Genomic DNA, 25777 nt, shown 5'->3' on the forward strand with positions numbered 1-25777 from the left:
TCCTCAGCTTGGATTTTTCTCCTGTATCTACAGCTCCAGTAGTATTAGACATATCTTTTTTTTTTTTTTTTTCTTTTTTTTTTTTTTTTTTTTTTTTGGTAGCTCTGATACTCCACTTCGCTTCCCAAATCTTCACGCGTTGCATGTTTGCAATTCGGTAAATTTCCCCCCCTCCCCCCCCTTTACCCCTAGCCCCCCCAAACTCCTCAATCTCAGCCCAGCCGCTCACATCAAAGCGCCCGTCCTCACTCACAGTGGCCGCCACTCACTAATGGGATTGCAGTGTGCCTGGCTCTGCTGCTGCAGCCGCCGGAGGGAGAGTCGCTGCTGCTGCACCTCTTCGCCGACACTCGCCGGGTGCTGAGCCGCGGGGATGATCAGGATCTTCCCGGATTTCAGCGTGCAGGTGACGGCGGCGGCGGCCGGCGGGGCGGCCGGGGGGGTGCCGGCGGCGCCGGGCATGGGGCGAGCCGGCGCCGCCGCTAACGGCAACCCGCAAAACGTCCAGGGCATCACCTCCTACCAACAACGGTGAGCACCGAGTGGGAGAGGGGTGTGCGGCTCTTCTTAAGGCTCCCTCACTTGCTTTTTCTTTGTGCAGTTGTGTTTCTTTGTTTTCCTTTTTAAATTTTTTTTTTAATCTCTCTGCTCGTTGAGGGGGGAGAGCTTGGTTGGAAGGGAGGGTGTTTTTTCTTTTTCTTTTTTTTTTTTTAAATACAGCATCTTTTAAAATGCACTGAGAAGTAAACACAATCTCCTAGTTTTGTCTTGGATGAGCTGTAAAGCAACAATAGAAAAAAAAATAAAAAAGAAAGAAAAAAAAGTGAGACCCCGGCATCTTAGCTTGGCTGCTGCAAAGTTTGGGATCCCGTTCGCTCATCCTTTCTAAAGAGGAATTTCTCAATGTCAATGCCTTGTGCAAATCCCAGTGTGTGGCAGCCAGGGGGATAATTGATCATGGTATGCTGATTGATAATTTTCTTTCAACCAAGAAAGAGAACAATTTTCACTTGGGGTTGCACACTTGCAATTCCACATTGTAGTTTTAACAGTTTTAGCATGTCACCTGTTACTACAGGGAAATGTAGCCGAAACCCTAAGTATATTCAGCACTGTTATTTTTTTCATCTTAAATGCATTCTAATGCAAATGCAGGAAATTCACAGAGAGTGCCTTTAGGAAGCAAAGCGTAGAAAGTTGGCAGTAAGTCATAATGAAGTTTAAAGACGTTCCCCACTTGCCCTAACAATTCATCGATATATGCTGATACTAATATGAAGCTTAATTAATTACCTGACATTTCTTTATGTTTCTAAACCTGAAGTCTGAATCTGTTAGTTTGCTTTATCATAAGCTTATACCCGAAGTCCAGACCTAAAAAAAAAAAAACAAAAAAGAAAAAAAAAAGTAGACGATAACAGATCTACTGAAATCGGAACAAAACGTTTACATTTCTCTAAATGCAATAAAAAGGGCACTGTCTCGAGTACCTTGCTTTCCTCTATTGCATTAAATTAAATACCGAGAAAAATGCTGTATAATCTTAAATGTCCAAACTAAACATCCCTATGATGTAAAAGAGAAAAAAAATTAGGAAGTTTCAGCATAATATTTCAAACTTAATTGGTTTAGGAGCCAGATTTAGATAACTGGCCATTGCCTGTTCTGTCGTTCAGCAACTTTTGTGTTGCTTCCCATAGTTTTGATGCCTGTGATAGTAAACGTTTGATGGTAACTTTTGTAGGCTTTATCAAGTGAGAGTTAATAGGGAGCTGATACTCCTGAAATAAGCTCTGATGATACCGAAGGACATTCTTAGTTAAGAAACATTTGAAACTGAGCAGGAGTCTTGTTTTGCTCAAACAAACACACCAATCCATCACATACTAAAAAAAACCCCAAACAAACAAACAAACCCCCCTCCAAAAAAAAAAAAAATCTTGAATGTGAGAGTTAAAAAGAATGGATTAAAGTTTCTTTCTTTTTATGGTTTCTGTATGATTTTTGTCACTTATAAGATATTTTAAATTACAATGGAAACTGACGGACACTTTAACGAGGAAGTACAGGCAGCAATCACAATAGTTTAGTCTGTGAAGTGGGGAAGTCAAGGGTCAGAAATGTCAGATTGGCTTTTAGACAAATGAAAGAGACCTCTGGGGACTTTAAGTTAAACAGAATTATGTAGACAAGGCAGCATACAATTTTTTTAGTACTTCGCGTTTAATGGCTTGGTTCTATCAGTCTGTAATCAGGAAGAAGTTATAAAAGCAATACTTCTCTGACAAACTACTAACAACTCTAATCCAAATAGTGCTTAATAGATATTCAAGTACTTTTACTAGTAGGAATCCAGACCAGTCTGGATGCCTCCCACATTAACCTACGAGGGGAAATATTTGTGCACTTCTTTCGGATTTTCACTGCACATTATAGATGAAACAGCGTGGTTTACGTCGAAGGATTTTTCTCCGTGCTTTCTCAAAACGCTTAAAACACGGCAGACACGACACCTCCTTACTCTATTGCCACAGCAGAGGAGACACCTGTTAATTTTTTTTTCTTTTTTTTTTTTTTTTTTTTTTTTTTTTTTTTCCATATCGTAGACGAGGAGACAGGACTGCCGGCCGGGAGCGGCATCTGCTACTTTGTAGGCAGCCCCCCCGCTCCCGCCCCCGCAGCCCTGGTCCCGCGGCGCGCGGTCCCGGTCCCGCCCGGAGCGCAGCGCGGCTCTCGCGCCCCGCCGGCCGCGCACGTGCGCAACGGCCGCGCGAGGGCCGCACGTGCGCGGCGGTGTCCCCGAGCCCGGCCGTGTCCCCTGCCCCGCGCCTCCTGCGGGGAGGAATCCCTCGGCCCCCGGTGGGCGGGCGGCGCCCCGCAGCCAAACTTCCAGGTGTCTTGCTAACTTCTTCCCCTTGGCTCAGCCCTGCGGCTCCCACACGCTCTTGGCCCCCGGCCTCCTCCCCTCCCCCCAAAAAAACTCTTGGAGTAGTCGCGGAAACGTTTTCCCGTGAATAAATGCGGCCGTCCTGGGGGGCTTGCCCCTTTCCCCAAGGAAGCCCGTTGGATTTTCCCAGGGAACAGGATCAGGCCCGGGCAGCTGTACTTCCAAGGGAGCAGCAGAGCAGCCACAAAGTTACCTTGGAGATGAAAAGCTTTTTAGCGAACGAGTGATTTCTTCTTTAAGGGCTAGCAGCGCCCAGGTTCTCCCGGTGTCCTGGAAGGAACGACTAAGGTAGCGGTTTCTTTTCCCCGCTCCTTTACTTCATGATTAGTTTCATAATCTCCAATAAAACCGCGTGAAGTGCTACACCCTTTTGCCAACAAAGCGGGTCATCACTCTTAAGTTCACGTTTCCAGCATTTCGCCTTTTTATCCCGCTAGTACCCGACGCCCACGAGATCTCAGGACGTGCGGGCGCGTTCCCGGAGGTGGCTGGGGGATGCGCGGGTTTCCCCCCGCCCCGGCCCGTCCGGGCTCGCTCCGGGCACACCCGCGTACGGCCCTGTGGGTCGCAGGGCCCTCGCATCCCCCGGCCTGCGGCTCCCACCCGAGCCCGTCCTCCACCGGGGAAGCCCACGGGTGACACGCTGCCTGCGCCCGGCTTGTTCCCGCCGCGCTTCTGCGCCCGCGGAGTTGAAGAGAGTCCCTGCCTCCCTCTGCTCCTCTTCCCTGCTGGAGCCCAGACTCCAGAGGAAGAAAGTGTGCGAAACTGCAACTGAGTGGCGTTGTTGCGCCGGCAGCAGAGGCTGTGTCCCCTGCACGCAGAGCGGGAGCGGAGCTGGGAAAGCAGCTGGAAAATGCCCAGAAATACTTTCACAGCGGTCAAGCCTGGAGATCCCTGACACCCCTCCTTCCCTCCCCCGCCCCCGCCCCGCTAGCCCGATGGCCTGGCACCCCGCGCAGCCCGGCCCGTGGGGGTGTGTGTGCGAGTGTGCGAGAGTGCGTGTGCGTGCGTGTGTGTGTGAGTGTAAGTGTGTGTGTGCGTGTGCCGCACCTGCCGGGCGATGCCAGCGGCCGGGCTGCCCGCCGGGGCTGCGCCGCGGCTAGCTCTTCCCGCCGCCGCCGCCGGCCGCCGGCGCTGCCTGCGCTGGGCATGTCTCTGGGGCCGGCGGGGCCCCGGCTCCCTCCGCTCCTCGGCTTATGGACGGCGGCAGCGGCAGCAGCAGCGCTAGCAAGCAAGCGAGCAAGCAACCTGCACCAGGACTGCGCGGAGGAGTGGGAGCCCGCGATGCTTTGGCCTCAGTACTTTTCCTTAGCCTGTCTGGCTAACCGGGGCCATTGCTGCCGCCGCTGCTGCTGCTAGACACACAACACACACCAACATCAGGAGGGGGAAAAGTAAGGGAGAGAGGAGAAAAAAAAAAAAAAATCCCAGGAAGATGGCGCCCACCAAGCCAAGCTTTCAGCAGGATCCTTCCAGGCGAGAACGGTAACACTTTCTCTTTATTGAACCTGCAGCAGCAGCAGCAGCAGCAGCCGCCGCAGCAGCGCCGGGCCGGGCCGAGCCGCCAGCGCCGGGGGCCGGGGCTGGCTGCCATGCCGGGGTGGGGGGACCTGCCGCCGGCACCCGCTGCTCGCACAGCCGGGCACCGTGAGTTCCTCCTAGTGCGCACCGCCAGCCGCACGCACACACACACACACACACACACACACACACACACACACGCACGCACGCACATACACACAAGCACACACTCAGAACAAGCCGCGCAGCAGCGGCCCCGCTCCGGTGGCCGCACCGCCGCGGCTGCCGGAGCCGGTGCTTGGCGGGGCGCGTTGCGGAGCGGGCGTGTGTGTGTGTGTGTCGGTGTGTGTGTGCTTGTGTGTGCGCGGGGGCGGGAGGTCCCCCCGGGCGGCCCCCGCCGCTCGGCGGCCCTGGGGCGCCGCGCCAGGCCCGGCGTTCCGGGCGGAGGGGCCGGCCCCGCCGGTGCGGTTCAAGTGCGGCTAGGCCGGAGCGGGGGGGCGCGCCGCCAGCTGCGCCCGCGGGGCTGCCCGGGCCGGCCCCCCCGCCCCGCCGCCGCCGCCGTGCCGGCCGCGGGTGCCCGCGCCCCCCGGCGTGGGCAGAGCGGAGCCGGTGCGCGGGCGGGCGGGGAGGCGGTGCGCGGGGTCCGGGGAGGGAGGCGGGGGGGGATCGCGCTACCCCCCCGCTTGGTTCCCGGCCCGCCGCCTGCCCCATGTACTTTTGTTGGGAGAGAGTGCTTGTGATTAATGTGCTCTGCTGGTGACACGAATTGCCCGTAGCGGATTTGTTCTAGTAAAGTGAATCTTTCTAGAAGTGACTGGTAGGAGACAAAAGTACAAGTTCATGTGATGTTACTTTGTGATTCTTACAAAAGTATTCAAAGCTCCATTGCTACACTGCGACGAGATACATGCTCAGAGGAAGAGCAGCCAGAGGGTTTTTGGGATGGGCTCTTTCCCTCCCGCACCCTTTAGCGTTACAAGTGATCTTGTGTGTGAGGGGTGAGGAAGGTTCCTGGCTAGTTGGGAAAATGGAAATTAACATTCAGATAGCCTTTAAAAGTAGCTGGGTCATGTGTTAGATGGTTTATATTTCACACCACAAATAAAAGTCTGAAAAATATTTAAACAAAAGTACTTTAGCCTTAATTTCATACTTGCGTATTTTAGAATGACCAGCGTTTCTAGTACAACTTCCAAACCCCACATATTTTGTGTAAGTAGCTGTGCCATTTTTCCTAAGAAAGCAGACTGCGCGGTGTAAAAAACCCCATACATCTCAAATTCACCACTGAAGTGTTAGCGAGCTTGTTTTAGATGCATTAGTGTTAACTGTTGCACTTTGACAAGGCTATATTGATATGTAGCAAAATTAGGAGATGCACGTAATGGGAAAACAGTGCATGCTTAGATGTCAACGACTTAACTACAGATTTTCATTTTCAACCATAAACATTTTTGAAAAAAATCTTCATTCCAGTGGCTGCTAAGGTGTTTCTACTGTGTTAGTAACACTTAAAGCAGGCTTTTCTCCTGCAGAGTTCTTTGTTGGAAAAACAATTCATATGAATAAGTTCTGTACCCCCTGCAACAGACAATTCTGCTGTCTTCTTTCTGAGAATGTTACTATATTAGTGCTAAGTGTATTTGCCAGGATAGCTTCAGTAATCTCTCCAGCAGAAGCATATTTGTGTGCCATTTTGGGAATTTCTCTGAGATAGGAATCTTGAAGATAGAATTAATTTCTAGGGGAAACTTCATAGCCTGTGCATGAGTGCTTTCTTTATCACCTGTCTCCATTTGGCATTCGGAGAAGGTAAATCAAAGTGCGCGATTTGTTATTCTGCTCCACTTGAGAGCTGAACTAAATAACACTTGGTCTGAAATTCTGATTGAAGTTGTAGGAGGATATACTGTATTTAATTTAATGCCCTTTAATAGCATCTTCTTGTTCAGCTCTGATGCTGTCATTTTAAAGGTTGGATCGGAGTAGTTTTTCCCTGTAGGGAGTGGGAGGTGTAATCATTTCAGGGGAAAAAAGGTAGTCTAAATTCCTAGAACACAAATAGCCACGAACTTGGCCTAGTGTCCAAGAAGTTTTTTGCCCTTAGGGTTCACTTTGTTATCACTCTGTACAGTGCTCTGGATAGTTTAGGCATAAGTATTGCATGTAGAAGTTGATGACATTTTCTTCTAGCAAAAATAATGGTAGTCTGTTTATTCCTTAAAAGTTTTGGAGAAAATGGATCAATGCTTCAATAAACAGATGCTGATGTACATTTTATTAAAAATCGTGTAATGTGCTCATGAAGTCTTGCGTGTAACTATTTTAGCTGTCTTTGTGCACGTCCTTTCATCTGTGTGAACCAAGATATTTGGAATACAGGAGCATATCACTTACTGAAAGGGTTTGGTAGTCTCTTAGCTAATACTTCACTAAACTAGTTCTCAAGATTAAGAATCCTCTAAATTGACTTTGTGTACATTGTTTTTTTAGTCTTCACTACCGCAAGTATTTAGGTAGGTGGTGTTACATTTTTTCAAGCAAAAAATGTGCTTACAAAACAGATGTAAAAAGTGGTAGTCTCTGATGTGCCTAGGCACTTGAATAGTTTTGAAACTTTTTTCACCTGTTTAGGTTCTTAGAAGGATATATGAAAAATTGCACACTTACATTTGTTTGATTTTCTTTTAAACTGTGAGTGTTAGCAAATTTTACAGTTACAGCAAGAGTTTATTTTTTTTCAACTGTGTGGATATACACCCAAGAAAATGAAATAGGCAGAAGTGTCATGCATATGATATGCCGGCATTGATTTGTATAGCATATCATAATATTAGAGTGCTATTGGTGTAAAGTGAAAGAGAAAATACCTTTATTTTGGCACTTTTTCTAGAGCATGAGCTTAAACATAGCAGTGATAAATGATGATATGCATTGTCTAACACTTGCTTTTATATAAATAGCTCCAGAAGATTGCTTAAATGATAATCGAAAATATGAAATAGGGTGGCCTTCATATCACAAGGCCAAGGGTCTACAAATGGAAAAACTGAAATAATGAAATATTTCCAAGGCAACAGACTGTCAACAAGAACAGTAATGCATGGGCATATCATAGAGGTACCAGAGAGGATATTAGATCTTATAGCTCTAGAGCCAGGAGTTATAATGACCTTTATTAAATAGAGCCCTCCCACATTACAACAATCTTTCCGATTTCTGATTTATGGATTAGCAGTCATGCTACTCTTCATAATTTGAAACATTCTCCCACCATATTTGATTTGCTGCATTTTTCTCCACTGGAATAATACATTATTTAGAGCTTACATGAGAGTATTGATCAACAAAACTTAGATTAGGTATTTTCAGTAACTAATGGGATTCTGAATAACAAGATTTTGTCTGCAGCACCATTTTTACATTCTTTACAGCACAACTTTTTTTTTTTTTTCTTACAAACTATATCCAGTTAACTTGTTTTCTGATAATGTGATGGCATTATATTCTAATGCTGTACTATAAAAGTAAGTTACAAATAATTAGAGAATTTTGTTAACAGATTAATACAACACCCAGAGCCATAGGTATTTTTAAGAGAATATGGGGATTTATTGTCAGTACCCATCTCTTTTTATTAGCATCTCACTTGGATTTCAGAGTCTAATATACCGGCAATTTCAAATCACATTTGTTTGAAACTTGGCACACAAGTTGCCAGCCCAGATGGGAATTTTACTGCAAGAGTGATGTAAAACAGTTGTTGAAAATTGACATTCTAGGTGTTAGTTTAATCACCATACTTCCTAAAAAGTCAAGAGTGTTTAAAATTGTTTTTTGTTTCATAAAATGATCTTAAAAACAATACCCTCTTTATTGGAAAATTTATTTTAATATAAGAATTTTGAATAACTGACACTGATCATGAAAACTAACTGTTACCGTTTTATTAACATTTTTGGAATGATTCTTCTCGCACTGAGGTCAGTAGAATGAAACCATTTAACCAACGTGGCAGAAGTTCATTTGTTAGCAATTAAGTAACTGTTTACTGTTATGAAACCATTTCCTGAAATCTCATCTCATGTGAATAAACCTTACATTGTTACTCCATCCGATCAATTTTATATTATTATCAGCAGTAGCTCTTGCAGGTGTAAAAGCACCTCTTCTTGTGTTTTCAGCATAGTCATGTCAGCACAGTCATAGTGTATTTAAAAATGAATCAAACCAACTTGTTCTGCAGGATGTCACCCTGGAAATTTGTTTATATATTCTTAACATAGGATATTTTTAAGGTAAGTAGCAAAGGCTGCATTTTCACCCCAGTTGTTTGTTTCTTAGGTTTGTTTGCTTATGCTTAATGTTTGGTGTTTTTTTTTAAGAAGCTGCCAAAGATTTACGGCCATGAGAGGAAATGTTTTGAAAATTCATTTCAAAAGAATTACATTTTTTCAGAAGAGGCAATTTCTTTCTATGTAATATTTATAAGGCTACTGTATGTTATCTTTAACATACAAAATCCCATTAGTGTGAATGAGGTGTGCGACTTTTTGTTTAATAGGACTTTGCATAATAAGGATAATTTGTAATAATATTGTATTTTGCCGCATAAGATGTGCCATAATAAGAATATAATAATTGCTGCCATGTCTTATATGACTAGAGCATTGTTCTGTGACTAGCTGGAGCAGTGGTTTTGCAATACACAAAGTCCTAGTCAAATGAATAGGACCGTTGTGCCATTCATTTGAACAGGACTTTGAGTAGTACAAATATTCATTAATTTTGTATGCCACAGAAGTATATTACACAGGACAAAGAAGGTACAGTAAGGGTAAGATAGTATTTGTGTCTCTAACTTGGCAGAACTGGACCCTATCTTTAAGAGAATATTGAGTTCAAGTTGTACCTTAATCTTTAGAAAAGTCCCAAATGAAATTATGTACACAATTAAAGTATACTATAGAGAATCACAAGCAAGGATAAAAGTATTTTTAACATATAATTTAATAGATGTGATTTTTTTTCTCAGAGAGATCACAATGACAGATATACTTAGTGAGAGGACTAGTGAACTTTGCCTCGGTGTGTTATTGTAAAACGCAAAAGTCTTGAGATTGTCAAGTAAAAATGGAGTGATTCTCAAGGAGGTCCTGATCTCAGCCTGCTGCAGCTAGGTACTGAGAGTTATGCCAGCCCTTACCCAGCACTCTACATGTAGGCGAGAGCCAGGCACATTAAAGAACAAGCGATATGTAAGAAAGAATTTGAAACGGATTACTGAAAGCAGAGTTTTGAAGATTTTCTTACAGGCTATTTTCCCAGCCTTTCTTGTATGTTGCATTTTGGACTTTTGCTCTTCTGTCATGTTGTGCCATTTGTCTGTTCTGGGGAACTTCTCATTGATGTCATCCAATGTCTGAAGAAGGCTTTAATACTAAATATTTCTGTAGATATGTTTCTTTATTTGGCTTAATGTGCTTTGAAAGGTCTGAAAACGCTGTTCTACATGTTTTACTGATGAGATAGTTACACACAAAAGATTTTTGACAACTAGCAGAAGTGGCAAAAGATGTCAATGTTAGCATTAGGAATAAAATACCAGCCCCCATTTTAACTGTGTATTCAAAGATTATACTGCCTTCATTAGAGGGATTTACATTTCTTTTACAGGCAAAACCTCCACTGAAATAAAGTGCTTTCAGAGAATGGCTTGATTGCAATTTAAAATTAGCTGTTAGCTTGATATATAATACAAGTTCAACACTTATGTTAAATAATTTAAGTGGAAAAGTACTGTTCCATTACCTGCAGGCATGTTAGGCTTACATATGTATATAGTGAACTTAGGGGATATAGTCTGAATAATATGTATGTACGTTATCTACGATAATGTCCCAGGGGCTTGGATTTTCTGAAGGGCCTATTGGATTTAGGCATTCAACACATATTGCATTTTAGTGAAATATGGGCACCTAAATCCTATAAGCTCACCGTAAAATACTTGCCTGGGAATTTTGTCTCCAACAAAAATTTAGAACAAGCTTCATTAGATATTACATTGTTTTAAACTGAATTTTATTGTGTAATGAATAGTCTTTGAACAGTCATTCTGGATGAACTACTAAAGGATTATAGTTTTGCTGAAATTTAGGCACAGAACTGTATATTTATATATCAGAACTCTATATTTACATATTAGAGTGCGGATTGAGGGTGGGGGATTTTCTTTCCCTCTTGCTTAAATGTCATGTTTGGCAGTCATGTGCAAATTCACATTTACAATCAGTTTACTCACAACCTAGGCTTATATGAGTTAGGTGCCAAAGCTGTAATTCATTTAGCAAAAGTACAGTACGCCAAATTTTTGAAGAATTTTTGTTAAAATCTGTTTTTTCTTAAAGATGATGGGAGGCAGAATTTGTTACTTTGTGGGAAAAAAAATGTGAGTGGGCAGTTTTTGCAGGTCAAGGTTGAGGTCAATAGAAAGAACTGAGTGACTGAATCTGTACAGTGCTGGCAGCAGGATTAGAAAAGGAAAGAAGTATTAAAAAAAAGAGAATAGCTGCCAGTGGTACTTATCCTTCAACCTTCACAGCAGAAAAAAAAAGTAGCTGATTTTATTTGTCTGACTATAGTTAGATGTAGGATTGGCATGTTTGCTTCACCTTTGCATAAATTGCTAACAGTATGGACAGGAGGTTCTCAGAAAGAACTGCATTTTAAAAAGCAAACCTGTTTTCTCTTGCTAAGTAGTGAATAGAAGATGAACATAAGAAGAGAAACAAATACTTTGGGCTAATTTATCTATTTATTCTTTCTGAGCTGTTGTTCAGTTTTACAACAAAACCTGCATTTCTTGCAAAAAATCAAAAGTACAGTAATTTTTTTCCATTGGCTGAATGAGCTAGATAAATGGTACTCAAGTAGCTGTTTGCAGAATCCAAGTAGTTTACTAAAGTATCTTAATTAATTGGATGTTCACTTTAATAGCGAGGTTTCCTGTTTGTAGGCAGTGCTCTGTAACAAGAACATATATTTGAGACATAAATGATACATATGGTTTCAGAAGGCCCATATTTATTCAAGATCTATTTTTACTAAACAACTGTTTCAGATTAACAAACAACAGGAAATAAATGGAGGTGGCAGAAAATAGACATCAGATGAGAAGCATGATAGAAAAGATACAACTGATTCCATATATTTCAAACATATATGCTGTTTCTTTCATCAATCACTCTACTTACATTCAAATTTCCAAACTAAGAGATGCAGTATTTCCTTTTACTCCTTTTTTAATAGGAAGAAAAATACTTCTCTACAGAACTGCTATTTTGAAACTGATTCCATGCTTTTTAAGGGTAGTATTTCAAATTTTTTGTATCACTTCCAAAAACCAGAACAGGGGACTGCAGGATGTAGCAAACATTGCAAATCTCCTTTACCTTCCCATCACATTATTTGACATACTGAATGTCTATCTTTAGGAACAGCCAGTATTTAGATTATGGATTTAGAATTCCTTTAGGAGTAATTTTTTTTTTAAATTGTTTATCGTGGTACTACTGAAAAAAAAAAAAAAGAAGATATTTAAGTTCTATTCATGACTTATTTGTTTCTTGTGGCAATTATCATGTATTGCAATATTTTTTCAATTCAAATAGGAAAAAAACCCCAAAGTGATTAAGGGAAAAAGTGTCTTTTAACTGGCAGAGAATGGAAAGATACTTTGCCTGAAAAGCAAAATTAGAGTTCTTCAATATTTATTCTGCTTCTTACTAATTATGAGGAAAACTTTCAAGGATTTTGCAATGACTTATATACATATATACTGCAAAGTGCAGGCATATGTTTTATATTAGTTAGATACAGAATATGTATTTGCTTGAAAGGAAATAATGCTATTTGTTCATCTTCAGTAAGGTATGTCTTACTTTATCAAAAGTTAAATGTAAATATATGTACTGGAATGGAGATTTTCTTTCCCTCTAATGCTGTGGGTGAAAAGTAGGCTCATCTTTTTTTTTTTTTTTTTTTTTTTTTTTTTTTTTTTTTTTTTTTCTTTTCTTTTCTTTCTCTTTTTTTCTATTTTCCCCTCATTTTTATTGTTCTGTGTAAATGTAATTTGTTAATCCTGTGAAATTTGTCATAGATAAATTTGCTTGGATTATCTTGTCACCACCGTATCTGCATTCTTTTGTTCATTGCTTATTCATAATTTAACAGTCTGGCAGTGCGCCTTTTTGGGATGCTCACAAAAGATATATGACCTCTACCAGCTGCTACTATAACCTGCAGAATGCACAGCAAGACATTAGAAACGTGAGGATTCCTCTACTGATTAAAGTGCTCTTCATTTAAACAGTCTGTTCATAAGAATCTCAGGAATCTTTGTGGATAGCAGTTTTGATTTTTCTTTTTTCATAAAATTATTTCCAACATTTTCTTCTCCTGAAGGGAAAACTAACATTGATTCTTAAGATGGTGATGTTTAGCTCTCAAATGAACTAATGGAAATGAAATCCCTCATTATATGTGCCTGTGTATACATAAGTGTTTATGGGTATTTACACATTTTCCTGTACCTGTACCAGTCTCTACCTATGCGTATATATATATATGTATATATATATATGTATTTCCTGCAGTTTTAGAGTGGGAGAAATTAATGCCCATGTGTGCTATTTTAAAACTAACTCATCTATTAGGATATTTTTCAGCACATATTATTATGCAGTACTAATTTACAGAACAGTTTTCCAATTTAACCCTGCTTTAGCCCTAGTGTCTTACAGACTCTATTGTGTAAATACTCAACATTATACAGTACATGAAAGACATTAAATATAATGTTACTTGAAGTGTAACAACATTTTAGATTTTCATTATTCTCCTGACTCAGTTTAGCATATAAATTTTTCCTTTTTTCACTTTTTTTTTTTCTTCTTATCTGCAGATCAGCTTGTGAGTAATGGCTAGTTTTTACCTCCCCTTTGTGCTGGCACATGATTATAGTTTAAAATAATTCATTGCTAATCCATGCAGTATTGGTTCATCTCCATCACTTTGTTTTGTGATTAGAGCCTCGGGCCTGTAAGAACATCCTTCTGCACAGTTTTCTATCCTGATTTTCTTTGACTGCATCCCATTTTTTAAGTAGTTCTATCATTACTGCGCACCTACCAATCCTATTTAATTTTTAAAAATGTATCAGTTAAAAGAAATTAATATTTTGTGGGGTTATTTTTCAAGGGTTTATGAAAAATATTTGTTTTCCACTGCAGTAAGTCTCCAGCAGTGATGTGTACAGGTCTTGGTTCATCTCAGCTGAGGATGGAAATCTGACTTGAGTTACTCATTTTTCCTTAGCAGTCTGAATTTCCTCTCTACTTATTTACATTAGTTGCCTCAAGAAGTCCAGAATCTTAAAAAGAAACACTGTTTCTTTTCTGAAACAGACTACAATAGAATAGTAATTACTGTCTTGTCATTTTCAACACAACATTTCAAGCAGAGCTGGTGTAAAATAAAGCTGACAGAGGAACTTTAAAAATATATAGAGTGTGATCCTACTATGATCACTCTGGTTGAAGTTACTGTTTATTGGGTCAGATATGAACTGATGTGACATTAGAACTGGGCTCATGTGATATAATGATATTGTACCTTGATCAGATTTACATTGAACATTTCCAGATTATGAAGAAAATCCATAATTTTATTTCACATCAAAAGATGCTAATTTTATGAGAAGGTCATCTAAAAGATTTTTCAAGACTTTGTTTCAAGCATTGAGTAGTCCTGTGTTCCTTTTAATAATTACTTTCATCTCATTGTAGCCGTGTGTTTGAAAGTGTAGGTCAATAAGGATGATCGCATTCAGAATTTCATGATCTGTGTAGTGGAACAAATTGAAAGCAAAGCCTGTATCAATCACTGTGAAGGGAGGGTTAATTGTTACTGCTTCTCAAGCCTCTGGACAGATAAACCAGTAATGAAATACTTATTGCTCTGATATGTGAATGGTTAAGGATGAAACAATAGAAAGAGAAGCAGTCTTCAAAGATAACAAAAAAAATCAAAAAACAAACAAACAAAAAAAGGCAAAAAGGCAAAGAATAATTTGGACTAAAGTAAGATATTGTATATTCTGTGTATTAGCATTTTGAAAGTAATGTTGTTTTCTTCTAATAGAGCCTTCTAGGAATGGTGTAAGACAGTAGAATGTGTAAGGTTTCTAAAGCAAAAATAAAACATGAATTTTACAGCTTTTAATATGCAAACAATTTAAAAGGTTTTACATTAAGCCTGGATCTTAGGTAAAAGTAACATTTTCATATTAAACGTTTTCTTTTCTTAAATGTTTTCTCTGTTTTTAATTTGTGGTACCTTTGAGTGTTTATTTCTTTTCTTTCTTTAAAAACACAGCTGTATTTACTAAATCAAGTATGTTTTGTTTTCATGTGATGTTATTTTAAAGCATTTTGCCTACAGCCAAGCAGGACTCTAAAAGAGTGTTTAAAGATAGAAGCAGAAAAATAAAAATTAGTTTAAAACCAAATTATGATACTATAGTAAATATTTAACTATTTCTGGATTGTGAACTTAACATTTTAAACATCTGTTAGTTACTTATATGTTGAAATATATGCAAAAATATTTAGCCAAATTGAAGTCTTAGGCCCATGACAATCATCTCAACACAGTGGGTAGTTCTGAAAATTAATGAGAATGATAATACTGTAAAGACTGTTCCAGAGTTTGCCCAAATTCATTATCTAAGACTCTTGTTAAGAACATCTCAAAGAATTTTAACCAGGAAAATATATTAATGGTTCAAAAGCATTTTTCAAAATGGTGATTTATAAAAGTATAATGGAATTATATATGCAAGAGCTATAGTTAGAAACACAAATAACACAGGAGCAGCGCATTATGAAGGAACGTTTTCCAGTAGGTCGAGTACTTGGCTTAGATTTTGTCCATAGGTGTCAAGGTTTCCTTAACAATTTATATTTTGAGATGAAGGAAACAAAAACGTGTAGGCAACTTATAAAAAGAAAAAGAAATTTGTCTCCTTGTTAGCTACTTAATGAGGCCTATAGCTGCTTAAAAGCTAAGCAACGTAATTAATAATTTTAGAACTAGTATAAACATCTTTTAGACAATCGAAAAGCACTTTCAGGAGGAAGGGTGATGAGACACATCTTTAGATTTCTCTTCAGAATGTTAAGAATTTCCTGTTGCCTGTTTCCTGATGGGATTGACGCAGCTGTGTATCATATGGAATGAAAGAGGAACCAAGTGCCTGGCTTTGTTTTATTCAAGTCTTCACTTAAGAAAATGTATGTGTTGATTTTGGCTCTTTTTTCAACACATCACTGAAGTGAATGTTATACACAAAATTGTCCAAATGGGAGCAAATTATAATTAATTTATCTTTTTTTCTAAGGGACAGAAAATATTAATAAATAAAGTTTATTAGTAAGAATGGTGGGTTGTTGTTTTTTTCCTTTTTCTTTGCTGTGCGCAATGGAAAAGAGAGAGCTTGGAAGATTACTGTTATTTCCATTTGTATTTTCAGAAGGGGTTGGTCTATAGAAGTATCTGTGAGTGTTTGCATGTGCACATGTAATAAATTGTTGGAAAACAAGTTAGTTTATAGAGTTTCTTACTCATCTTGGCTGTTGTGCGATCACACAGCCCATCTAAAAAACATCTTTCATGGGAGATGTGAATGCAAAATGGAGAGGAATAGGAGGATCTAAAAAAAAATTTAAGTAGTAATTTTGTTCTAGCCAGTCCCACTTCATGGACCAATTCTTTGAAGAGAATTCAGGGTGGAGAACTGTACTTGTTAAATTTTTTTAGTAATTTCCTTCCCTGGCAAGAGAAAGGTTAGCAGAAGATGGCAAGCATGGTTAACTGATCTGGGAATGGGTAGCAAAAGGCAAAGCACATCCATAGCAGTGAGGCTGCCCTTCCACTTGTGTCCTGGTTGCTGGTAGAGCCTGCTAAAGCTGTGTAGTATGCAGTTCCAGCTGGAATTCATACTAACTCAGGTCAATCTGATCTTCTCAGAGGGCTTTATAAAGCAAATTCAGTTGCTAAATAGAAGCCCTGGGTATTGCAATACCATGAGTAAAGCAGCTTCTTGGCATCCTACTATGATCCTATGCTACTGAAGCAGAGACAGGCACCGTGCAGAGTGCATTGCAGTGATGGGCAGCATGCTAAGGGCATGCTAAAAGGCAGAGCAGAGGCACATGTGACTAAGTGGGGTGATTGCACTGGATTACTTCTGAGACTGTCTCTCCAAGCATGATACGGACTTCTAAAGATCACTTTAATCATTCTGAGCTGACCTTTAAATCTTGAGCTTTCATTCTCTCAACCTGCCAGCCAGCTGTGAAAACAGTTGACCATGTCCCTGTTCTTTTTTGCCCTGTGACTTGGCAAATTCCATCTTTGCTGCTTTTGGATACTTTGATCACTTCTTCAGTGCATCCTTTGGAGGATCTTTCTCATTCATTATCCAGCTTTGTGTGGGAGTTCTGCAACATGTTGTCTCTCAACCGCCCGCTTCCCCCCTCCCCCCCCACTCCCCCCCTTCCCCCTTATTCTGCTCTTCATCTTTGCATAATCTTACGTGGAAAGACAATTTAAGTATCATTTCGTTGCAAATGGTTCATAGGCTTTGGTATATCTATCTCAATGAAAATGTAGTCTTGCTTTTCTGTCATCTCCTTGTTGCCTAGTTTAGATTCCCTTAGTCAAAACAGATCTCCTAGAGTTCTTTACAGGCCCTCCATCTACTTTTCAAGTTGACACTGCTATATTGCCTGTTAGAAGAGGTCTGTAATTTGGCAGTCTCACTGATAAAGACCTCTTACTCATAGCTTAATAGTTAAAAAGGCAAATAGATTATCTGGTGTGAGTAGGAAAGAAACAGAAAAAACAAACCAAAAACATGAATGCCAATCCATAAATCCAGTGTGTGAAATCTATCTGTCGTGTGTATTTTTGTTACCATTATTTCAAAAAGATACTGTAGTTTGAGATAAGGGCATAAAGGCTGATGAGATACATGAAAGGAGTTTTGTCAGAGGAAGAGTAAAGTAAAATACTTCCTCTTGGAAAAGAGATGACTGAACAAGGCCTCAAGAAGGTAGTTGGAAAACAAGCATTCATGAATTTTTGTGTTATGAGAACAAGGAAGCATTCTGTGTAATTCTCAGGAAGCAGTTTTAAAACATTTAACAGAAGTTGTAATTTTTTTTGTTTGTATTTTTTTGTTGTTGTTGTTGTTATTGTTATTGTTTTTGTTTTCATCTTCATGGCTTTTCTGTGTGCCTCCCTTCAATCCTATCCTGTAGCATGCAATTGAATTGCTCAGTGGAATTCCTTGCCAAAGGGTGTTTTAGAGGTCAAACTATGAACAGGCTCAACAATGCATCAGGTATTACTCTATTACATCTCTGAGGAGCTGTTAATTGTGATGGTGATGATGCAACTCAACTTCAGGAAGTTTTTACACAGCTGACTGCTGGATGCTGACATGGAATATCATGGAAAGGGATGCTGTTTCTCTGCTATATTTTTTTTTTTACTGATGTAGTATAACTATTTTGTTCTTTTCTGAAGTTCTTTGCGTTCAGACTGCATCGAAGTCTTGCAGGCTTTTTCTGCCCAACATCCCTGTTGTGTGCTTTCCTGCTTACTCTTCAGTTAAATGCTCATCCTCACTACCATTGAGAAATATTTTTCTCCAGTCCTATCTATCCAGAATCATCTTACAGAGATCATTTTCAGAGTGACAGACTGTCACACTGACTATGTCTTTTTATGTCCCCCCTGGCATCTCTTCTCTGGTGCATGAAATATTAATGTCTTGCCCTAAGTTTCAAGTCCTTCTTCACCCAGCTCTATCATACTGTTTCTCTTTGTTAAGGTTTTCCTTCAAGTTGTAACACCAGCCTTGTTGCCCATTTACTATTTTGCAAACATGCATTTGTTTGATACCTTGTGGTTGGATTAGGATTCATTTGTAACATTACGACTTGGATTCATCTCTCTTCCCGAGTTTTTGCTTACCTGAAATGTCTACAAAAGCATCAAGCAACTTCTAACTAGATATCACTTCTTGTGATGCTAGCTGCTGTCATCTTACTGCTTCTAAATATTTTCCTATCTCTTATTTGATAGTTGCTCTCTAGGATTTTAGGGCCTCAGGGCAGGGTTTTTTTCCTGTGGTACTTGTTAGGTAGTGGATGTTTTAGTACTACTGTAACTGCTGCTAATACGAGTATTTTGTCAGTGTGCTTGGTTGGTCTGGGATGCTGAGCCCCTATAAGAGGAAGTGAAGTCTTTCAAATGTGTTAAGGTGTGAAAAGCTTTTATGAAATTTAGAGGAGATGGAACAAATTAATGACAGACTAATCCACTGAATGTTACTAAATGCATATTTATTTGAGGAAATGCCTGCACTGAAAATGACTGGACGGAGACTTTGGGTGTGTATTATATATGCTGTCACTTTTCTTATGTTGTTCCTTGCAGCTACTTTTGAGGATTGTTGGAAATGGGATACAGGAAACACTGGTCTGACCCAGTACTCCTGTTCTTGCATTGTTATGTAGAATGTTTCTGGAAGCTGTAGCAAGTCTCCTTGGTGATTCTCTCGCTTAGAAAATTGTTGAAGAAAATGGTCTCAGTTAAATAGTTTTGGCTACTATCATTTTCAGTGCATTTCATGATAGGATATGAGATGCGTCACAGCTTAATTACCCTGCTTTATGATGTGTTTTGATCTCATGTTGATATGATTAAGGAAGACCTTATTTGGACTGTATGGACAAGGCATCATACCATACAATGCCTAGGAAAAGAAAAAAAAAAGTGCCTACTTTGAAGAGTTCATAGTTTTAATTGCTGTTTATTCTTCATTTGTTGGAAATGAAGGTTTTCTGTAACACAGTTAATTTTACACTCCAATTTGAAGTTTTATTTTTTTTTATGATCAAGCAAAGTGCATATTAAACAGATTGAATTTAGTGAAATTAAATGTTTGGATATTATTTTTGCTTGGTGAAACCCCAATGGCATAAAATTAATTGCAGTGCTGACTTGAACATTGCAATGAACACGTGTGAACTTCAGTGTGTATTAAACTTTTAGACCAGGATGCAGTCTATTTTATACATGATAAAAATAAACAAAATCAACTAGTAATGATATGGGCATTAGTTTAAAGGGCATGTAATCAAAATATGCATTGATAACTTTTGTCAAAGGTCTGTGATATCAGACCCATAAAATTTCTGTATGTCATTTTTAGAGAAAGAACTGATCTGTAATAACTGTTTTCATAAATATCTAAGTTTGCATGTTAGCAGGGAGAAGTTATCATGTATGTAAGTTTAATTGTATGCTCAAGAATTTGAAGTCATGTATTTCATCTGTATCAATGTAGATTTGGCACTGCTAGAAGGGCTTCAGATTTATCTAGGTAGCTGCAGGTATACAATTTGCTCTTCCTTGAATTCTAGCTTGAAATAATTACTCTTGTGTAGCTTTGGATCATGCTTGAGATGTTTTGGTTTTCTGAAATTCTTTTTTCAGGGAATTTTCTGCAAACAAGAGAAGTGTTTTTGTAGCTGTACCTATGTTTACATTCTTTTTCTAGGAGGGACTTCTTGATGTCCCTCTGGTCTGACCAATGTGATTGAAAAATTTTGTTTTCTTGTTACCAATCAGATTGGTCTGTGTAAATAAGTATATAAAGAAAACACATCCCAAAAATAAAAGAGTCATTTTCAACCTTCTGAAACTCGGAGTTCTTGTCATTGTAGTATGCAACAGTGTCACTGTTGTGTTGATTTGTTTAAGGAAAGGGACATGAAAGATGAATTGTGAAATGCTGTTCATCAGGAGGTTGATATCCATAACTAATTATATAGTAGTAGTCTGATAACCAGGTTTTTAATCAGGAGGACAGATTTGGAGAGTTCCAGAAGGGGGAATTGAAAGTTGGGTGGCTACATTTACTATCACCTTGAGAGGGAAAATGGTAGTTGTATTCTAGAAAATCATTGTGTAGAGTGTATTTCTGTGGAAGATAAATATAGCTCAGAAGGCTACAGGAATGTGTTGGAAAGAGAGTGAAAGAAAGCTGGACTTCTTCCACAGCAAACTTGGAAGTGTAGGAGACAGTTTGATTTCTTTTCAGGTTAGAACATCTAATACCAATCTTGACCAGGGCCTGATTTTACTGTATGATGTCATTAGAGGCTTAGGCTATGACTTGCTTTAAGTCACAGGACAGCTGAGGTTGGCAGGAACCTCTGGAGATCATCTGGTCCAACCCCCACTGTTGAAGCAAGGTCATCTGGATCAGGTGTCCAGGCCTGTGTCAAATTAGGTTTTGAATATCTCCATGGATGAAGATTCTACAACTTGTAGAATTAGCTGACCAACTTCCAGTGTTTCACCGCTTCATGGCAAAAGAGGTTTTCCTAATATTCAACTGGAGTTGCCTTTATTCCAGCTTCTGTCTTTATCTCTTACTCTTTAGCTCTTACAGTCCTAAAACTGTACACATCTGCAAGGGGTCTGGCTCCATCTTCTTTGTAGCATTCCACTAGATAGCTGTAGGCAGAAATGTCTTTATTTCACCTCCTGTGCTTATGGATGAACAAACCCTGTTCTCTCAGCCTCTTGTAGTACATTATGTAGTGCAGTCCTCTTTGTGTCTTGGTGGCTTTCTGCAGTGGCTTGCTCCAATACGTCCCTGTATTTCTTGTCCTGGAGAGCCCAAAACTGGACCAGGTACTCCAGGTGCAATGTCACAGGTGTTGGAAAGAGAGGGGCACCTACTGCATACATTCTAGTTAACACAGCTCAGTATGCCATTGGCCTTCTCTGCTGCAAGGCTGCACACTAATGAGGCCCAGCGCAGTCCTGAGATCTGATGTTTTGTGTGGAGGAGACCAACTCTAAAATTTTAGAGCTGTCCAATAGGAAACACTGATGTTTTGCGTGTTCATGCAATATAGTGAAAGCAAACTTTGCAGCAATAATGTTAAGGATGGGTCAGTAACAGCTGTAATTTCAAGTGGCTGAACAAACCCTGATTAAAAGATACACCACAAAAGATGGTCAGTCTTCAACTGTGATGAAATTTGTTACATGTGATATTAAATATTGTGTGAGTATATTGAGCTTAAGGGATAGAAATTCACCTGCAATGAAACAGTGGGAGTCTAGAAAAGGAAGATTAAATCAGAGTCTTTTAAAATGTTTGGGATCATAATAGAGATATTATGATTATAATAGAGATCATAATAGATGATGATCATAAAATTACGGGTGTAGCACAATCCATAGGTAATGAGTACCAGTTATTTTCTTGGGGGAAAAAATCATAGGAAGGTACTAATCAGAAGTCTTTTTTTTATATCCAAAATTATGCAAAAGTGTTCTGGGAACTGTGGAATTTTGTTTGTTCCTCTACTACTTAACATTGTGGACAGGATTAATCAGAAATGGAAGCATGCTACAGACATTCTTTAGCATCATTAGTTCATGCTGAATTCAGTGTCTGCATATTTTTTTAACTGCTTATAAGCTGTGCCTTGGGCATCAAGAGGGCTCCTGCCACTTGGGATTTTTTTGTGGTTACTACAAGTATATTCCTAAGTATTCTGGAAGAAACCAGGGAAGTCAGTTCTGTATTGCAGGTGATACATAATTTGAAGTAAGTGAGAATTTTCAGAGGTCCAGTGACACTGAATCTTTAAAAAGAAGTCCACTGGAAATGGAAATTTAACAGGAAGAAAATGGGAAGAAAAGTTTGTTTCCACAAAAGAGATGGGTGTACAAGAACATGGCAGGTAACTTTTAAAAACTCATGAAAGTTGAAGCTAGTGACATTTGGTTAGCTCTGTCTGATGTGTCTCTAAGAGATATGAGGTGCTGTAGGAACAGAAAAAATAGGATTAAATATTAAAATTTCCCGTCATTGTGCAGAAATGTTTTGCACCAAGTTGGCCACATAGTAATGCACAAAAAAAGTCAAATAAATAGATAATTTTTAACAACTGCTCTGGACATTAAAAAAGAGCTCCTGTGATAATTCAGCACTTCAAAGCCTGATTTTTTAACCCCTGTTACCTGTCATGTTGATGCCTATTATTTCCTGGAAACAGATTTATTACAGGAAAGAAGTTCTTGTTTTGGGGGAGGATCAAGCTGCTGGAGAAATGCGTACTGTTAAAATGAGCAGCACACATTCTTAAACATTATTTTTTAAGGGGAGCATTTTGTTCTTGAAGTGAATCTTAAAGGATTACACTTGGTGCAGAACATGTAAGACCTCTACCCATATAATTAGGTGCTGTTTTACTCTGCAGTCAGATGGTTTCACTGTTTGGCATAAAACATGTTAAAAGGTTTGCATGTCTGGTGCTTGCTTCTGTCCTTACTTTTGAAACACTGTGCTTATTTGTGTGACGGCAGAGGGCTGAAAAGAAATTAGGAAATTCCCTGGGAAAGCTGCCCTTGGTAAATAAGGAAGTATCTTCATGTTGACTAAGGAACTGGGCTTCCTTTGTGAAACTGAGGGTACCAGATGGAATCTCTTAGGTGAAAAATTACCTTCTAAGTAGAAGTACTGTGGAGTCTTACATAGTTATACAGAGCTGCACAGCTTTTACTAGAAGGACCAGATGAGAAGTACTGAAAATGTATCACTGTAACCTGATGGCTGGATTGAGGGTAGAAAGAGGGTCTTTTGATCTGCAGATGGAAGAAAGGAATGTTAGTCAGTGGGAGAAGCATTTTTCTGGAAATCTCTTTAGCTTCCATTTGGAATTATTTGGGGCTGTATGTGGTATGGACACTTCTTATTCTTTTGATCCCAAGGGCCAAAATGTCCAAGGTATCACGATGAAGGTGTGTCTGGCTGTGCAGTGAGAGCACAGCAGAGTTGCAGGTCTGAGCCAAGAGGCTGTCTGCCCATCCTTTTGTGATAAGATGGGGCTCTTTTCTTAAACAACTCAGGACATTGGCAAGGTTGACCATTGAATGGTATGGTGAACTGGATTGCTGTCCAAATATTCTGAGGTCTTTTAGTGAAGGTGAAGGCAGGAAGCAAGATCAGATTTGCAACACTTTATTCATTTGTAGAAAAAGTGGAAACAAGGAATTGTAAAGCGCTGTGTGTTTCTCTGTGAAAGCATTGGGATGGAAGAAGGTGGGGAAGGCTGACCACCCTCGAGGCAGCCTAAGAGGACAGAGTGCAAACAGGAGACCAGGGCTTGAACACGTACTGCTGTCCGGCAGCTGGTGCTTTAAGGATCATACTTTCACTTTGAAAGGTAAAATATACTATAATCAAAGTCTGAAATAAGCACCTTTAAAAAGAAAAGAAAATTGGTATACTTTCTTGCTTTTTGTGACTTCATGCTTTTTGTGTTTTCCATGACTTTTAAATTGGAGAGTGAAGTCTGAACTCTCTTATACGTAGACATTACAGGCCCAGCTCCTTGTCGGTAAACAGATATCATTTAGGTATGCAACATGCAACTACTTTTATTTATTTTGTAGAATTATTTCGCAACAGAGTGAACTAAAATGATCATTCACCTCTGTAGATACCTACTCTGGACAGCTATTTTTAACTGATTTTCTTAGTTAAGTACTAGTGACAACTTATTAAACTGAGGCCCAATAGAATAGGTACATAAAAATCTTGGTATGGATTTAGAGAAGTGTGAAGATGCCTTATAATATTTAAAAGATGTTGAAGTTATCAAGATGCTCAAAACTTTGTGCAAGAAACAATAGATTCATCATTAAAATAGCACTACATAAACTTCTTAATTAAGTGCTAATAGCACTATATTAAAAGTGTGGCTTGTAGTAATACGTGAGATATACCTCTCTTAATGAGATTGTTTTAAGATCACATATTGACAGACATGTTTTTAGCAGTGACTGTTATTACGTCAAACTTGAATTTTTTTTTGCCCCTGGAGAGCACATAAAAACTTTTTCTAGTAAACTCCTTGCTAAAGTAATGGATTCTAACAGATGAAATTTGAATATTTAATCAAGAAAAAATCTCATTTTTGCATAAGGCCAACAGCATTAAAACCACTGAATTTTGAGGCTTTGTCTCTATAGTCAGTAAAACATAATTGTCAATATACATTTCTCTACATCAGATTTCTTAAGGTAATGTAATCAGCTGCTTTGCTGACACAGTATTTATTTGAGTTCTTATTGAGCTATGGATTTATTTATTTTTCCATAGAGACAGCAAAACAACTAATCAAAATAATATAGAGCTAACTTTTCCACTTGTGTAAATCTGAAATATTACCACTTGTATAAATCTGAGCTACAAGTATAATGATAAAAAGAAACTATGATCACTCTTGATCACAAATAAATTACTAAATACAATTCACAGGCTGCCTTTTTACAATTAAAGGTGATGAAATTTATGAAGCAGATGTATGTTCTACATTTAAAAAAATATGGGTATAAAATATGTAATCAAATCCTGTCAATTGTTTTGTGCTTACCATGAAGCTTTTAATTTCTCAAGTAACTTGCCAGTCCAATACATGTTTTCACATATTCAGGTTTTCTGGTTAAGGCTAAATAAGGCAGATAAATAAGTATATATATCTTGTAGGTACAAAATATACATGTATAAATAAAGACACTTCTTGTGTAAGAGATCCAGGTACTAACAAGGGCAAAGAAAAGTAGTAGTGGTAGTAAGTTTATCACAAATAATTCCCTTCCCGGGAAGCACAAAGCTTCTCTTACAGGCTGTGACTCTGTGAGTGGGGAAGTGGTGTGTGGCAGAATGTGCTGTAATGAAGCTGTTGGTGTTTACACTTTTCTTATTGGAAGGGTGTTCATTACTGCTCTAGTGATGAATTTACTGCTGCACGATGTAAAACAACTTGGCAGATGTATTTTATTTAGGTAAATGAATATAAATCAGCCCTACACTTTTTTTTGAGAACTTAGCTGTGCAGCAGAAATATATTAAAGTTTTTAAAATCTTTCAGTGGAAAATATTAGTTTACAGATTAGAAGAAAAAAGCTTCCGGATGTCTGTTGACGGACCGCATTTTGCCTGTGCAGAAGTAAAAAGATTGCTGCAGTTAACAAAGTTATCTGAACTGATTCGGAGAGTGGAAATAATTAAATAGGTTAAACAAACAAACAAACAAACAAGTTAATATTGTAAGAATTATTCTAGAAATTGAAATTAACTTCTGGAAT

The 25777-nt window shown here is 39.1% G+C and overlaps 1 protein-coding gene and 1 long non-coding RNA gene across 5 annotated transcripts in view; one reads left to right on the forward strand and one right to left on the reverse strand.

Annotated features, from left to right (window-relative positions):
• Positions 1 to 447: 447 nt before the first annotated feature.
• On the reverse strand, positions 448 to 3370 carry LOC136291769 (uncharacterized). Its single transcript, XR_010721711.1, has 3 exons — positions 3141 to 3370; positions 1294 to 1374; positions 448 to 777 (listed from the first exon to the last, which is right to left on the reverse strand). It is a non-coding gene; the product is annotated as an uncharacterized lncRNA (long non-coding RNA).
• A 477-nt stretch (positions 3371 to 3847) lies between these two features.
• The window catches only part of NPAS3 (neuronal PAS domain protein 3), a 596091-nt gene continuing 574161 nt past the window's right edge, over positions 3848 to 25777 (forward strand). For 2 of the 4 annotated variants that reach the window (XM_066188408.1, XM_066188410.1), the window contains exon 1: positions 3852 to 4432. In XM_066188408.1, the coding sequence (XP_066044505.1) occupies positions 4383 to 4432 (50 nt within the window). In that variant the 5' untranslated portion in view covers positions 3852 to 4382. Of the gene's footprint in view, positions 4433 to 25777 lie in introns of all 4 variants that reach the window. The other 2 variants (XM_066188407.1, XM_066188409.1) reach the window with 2 other exon arrangements.

Source organism: Chamaea fasciata, unplaced genomic scaffold (assembly GCF_029207755.1).
Source record: "Chamaea fasciata isolate MVZ Bird 193981 ecotype frontalis unplaced genomic scaffold, bChaFas1.0.hap1 SCAF_7, whole genome shotgun sequence".
NCBI lineage: Eukaryota > Metazoa > Chordata > Aves > Passeriformes > Sylviidae > Chamaea > Chamaea fasciata.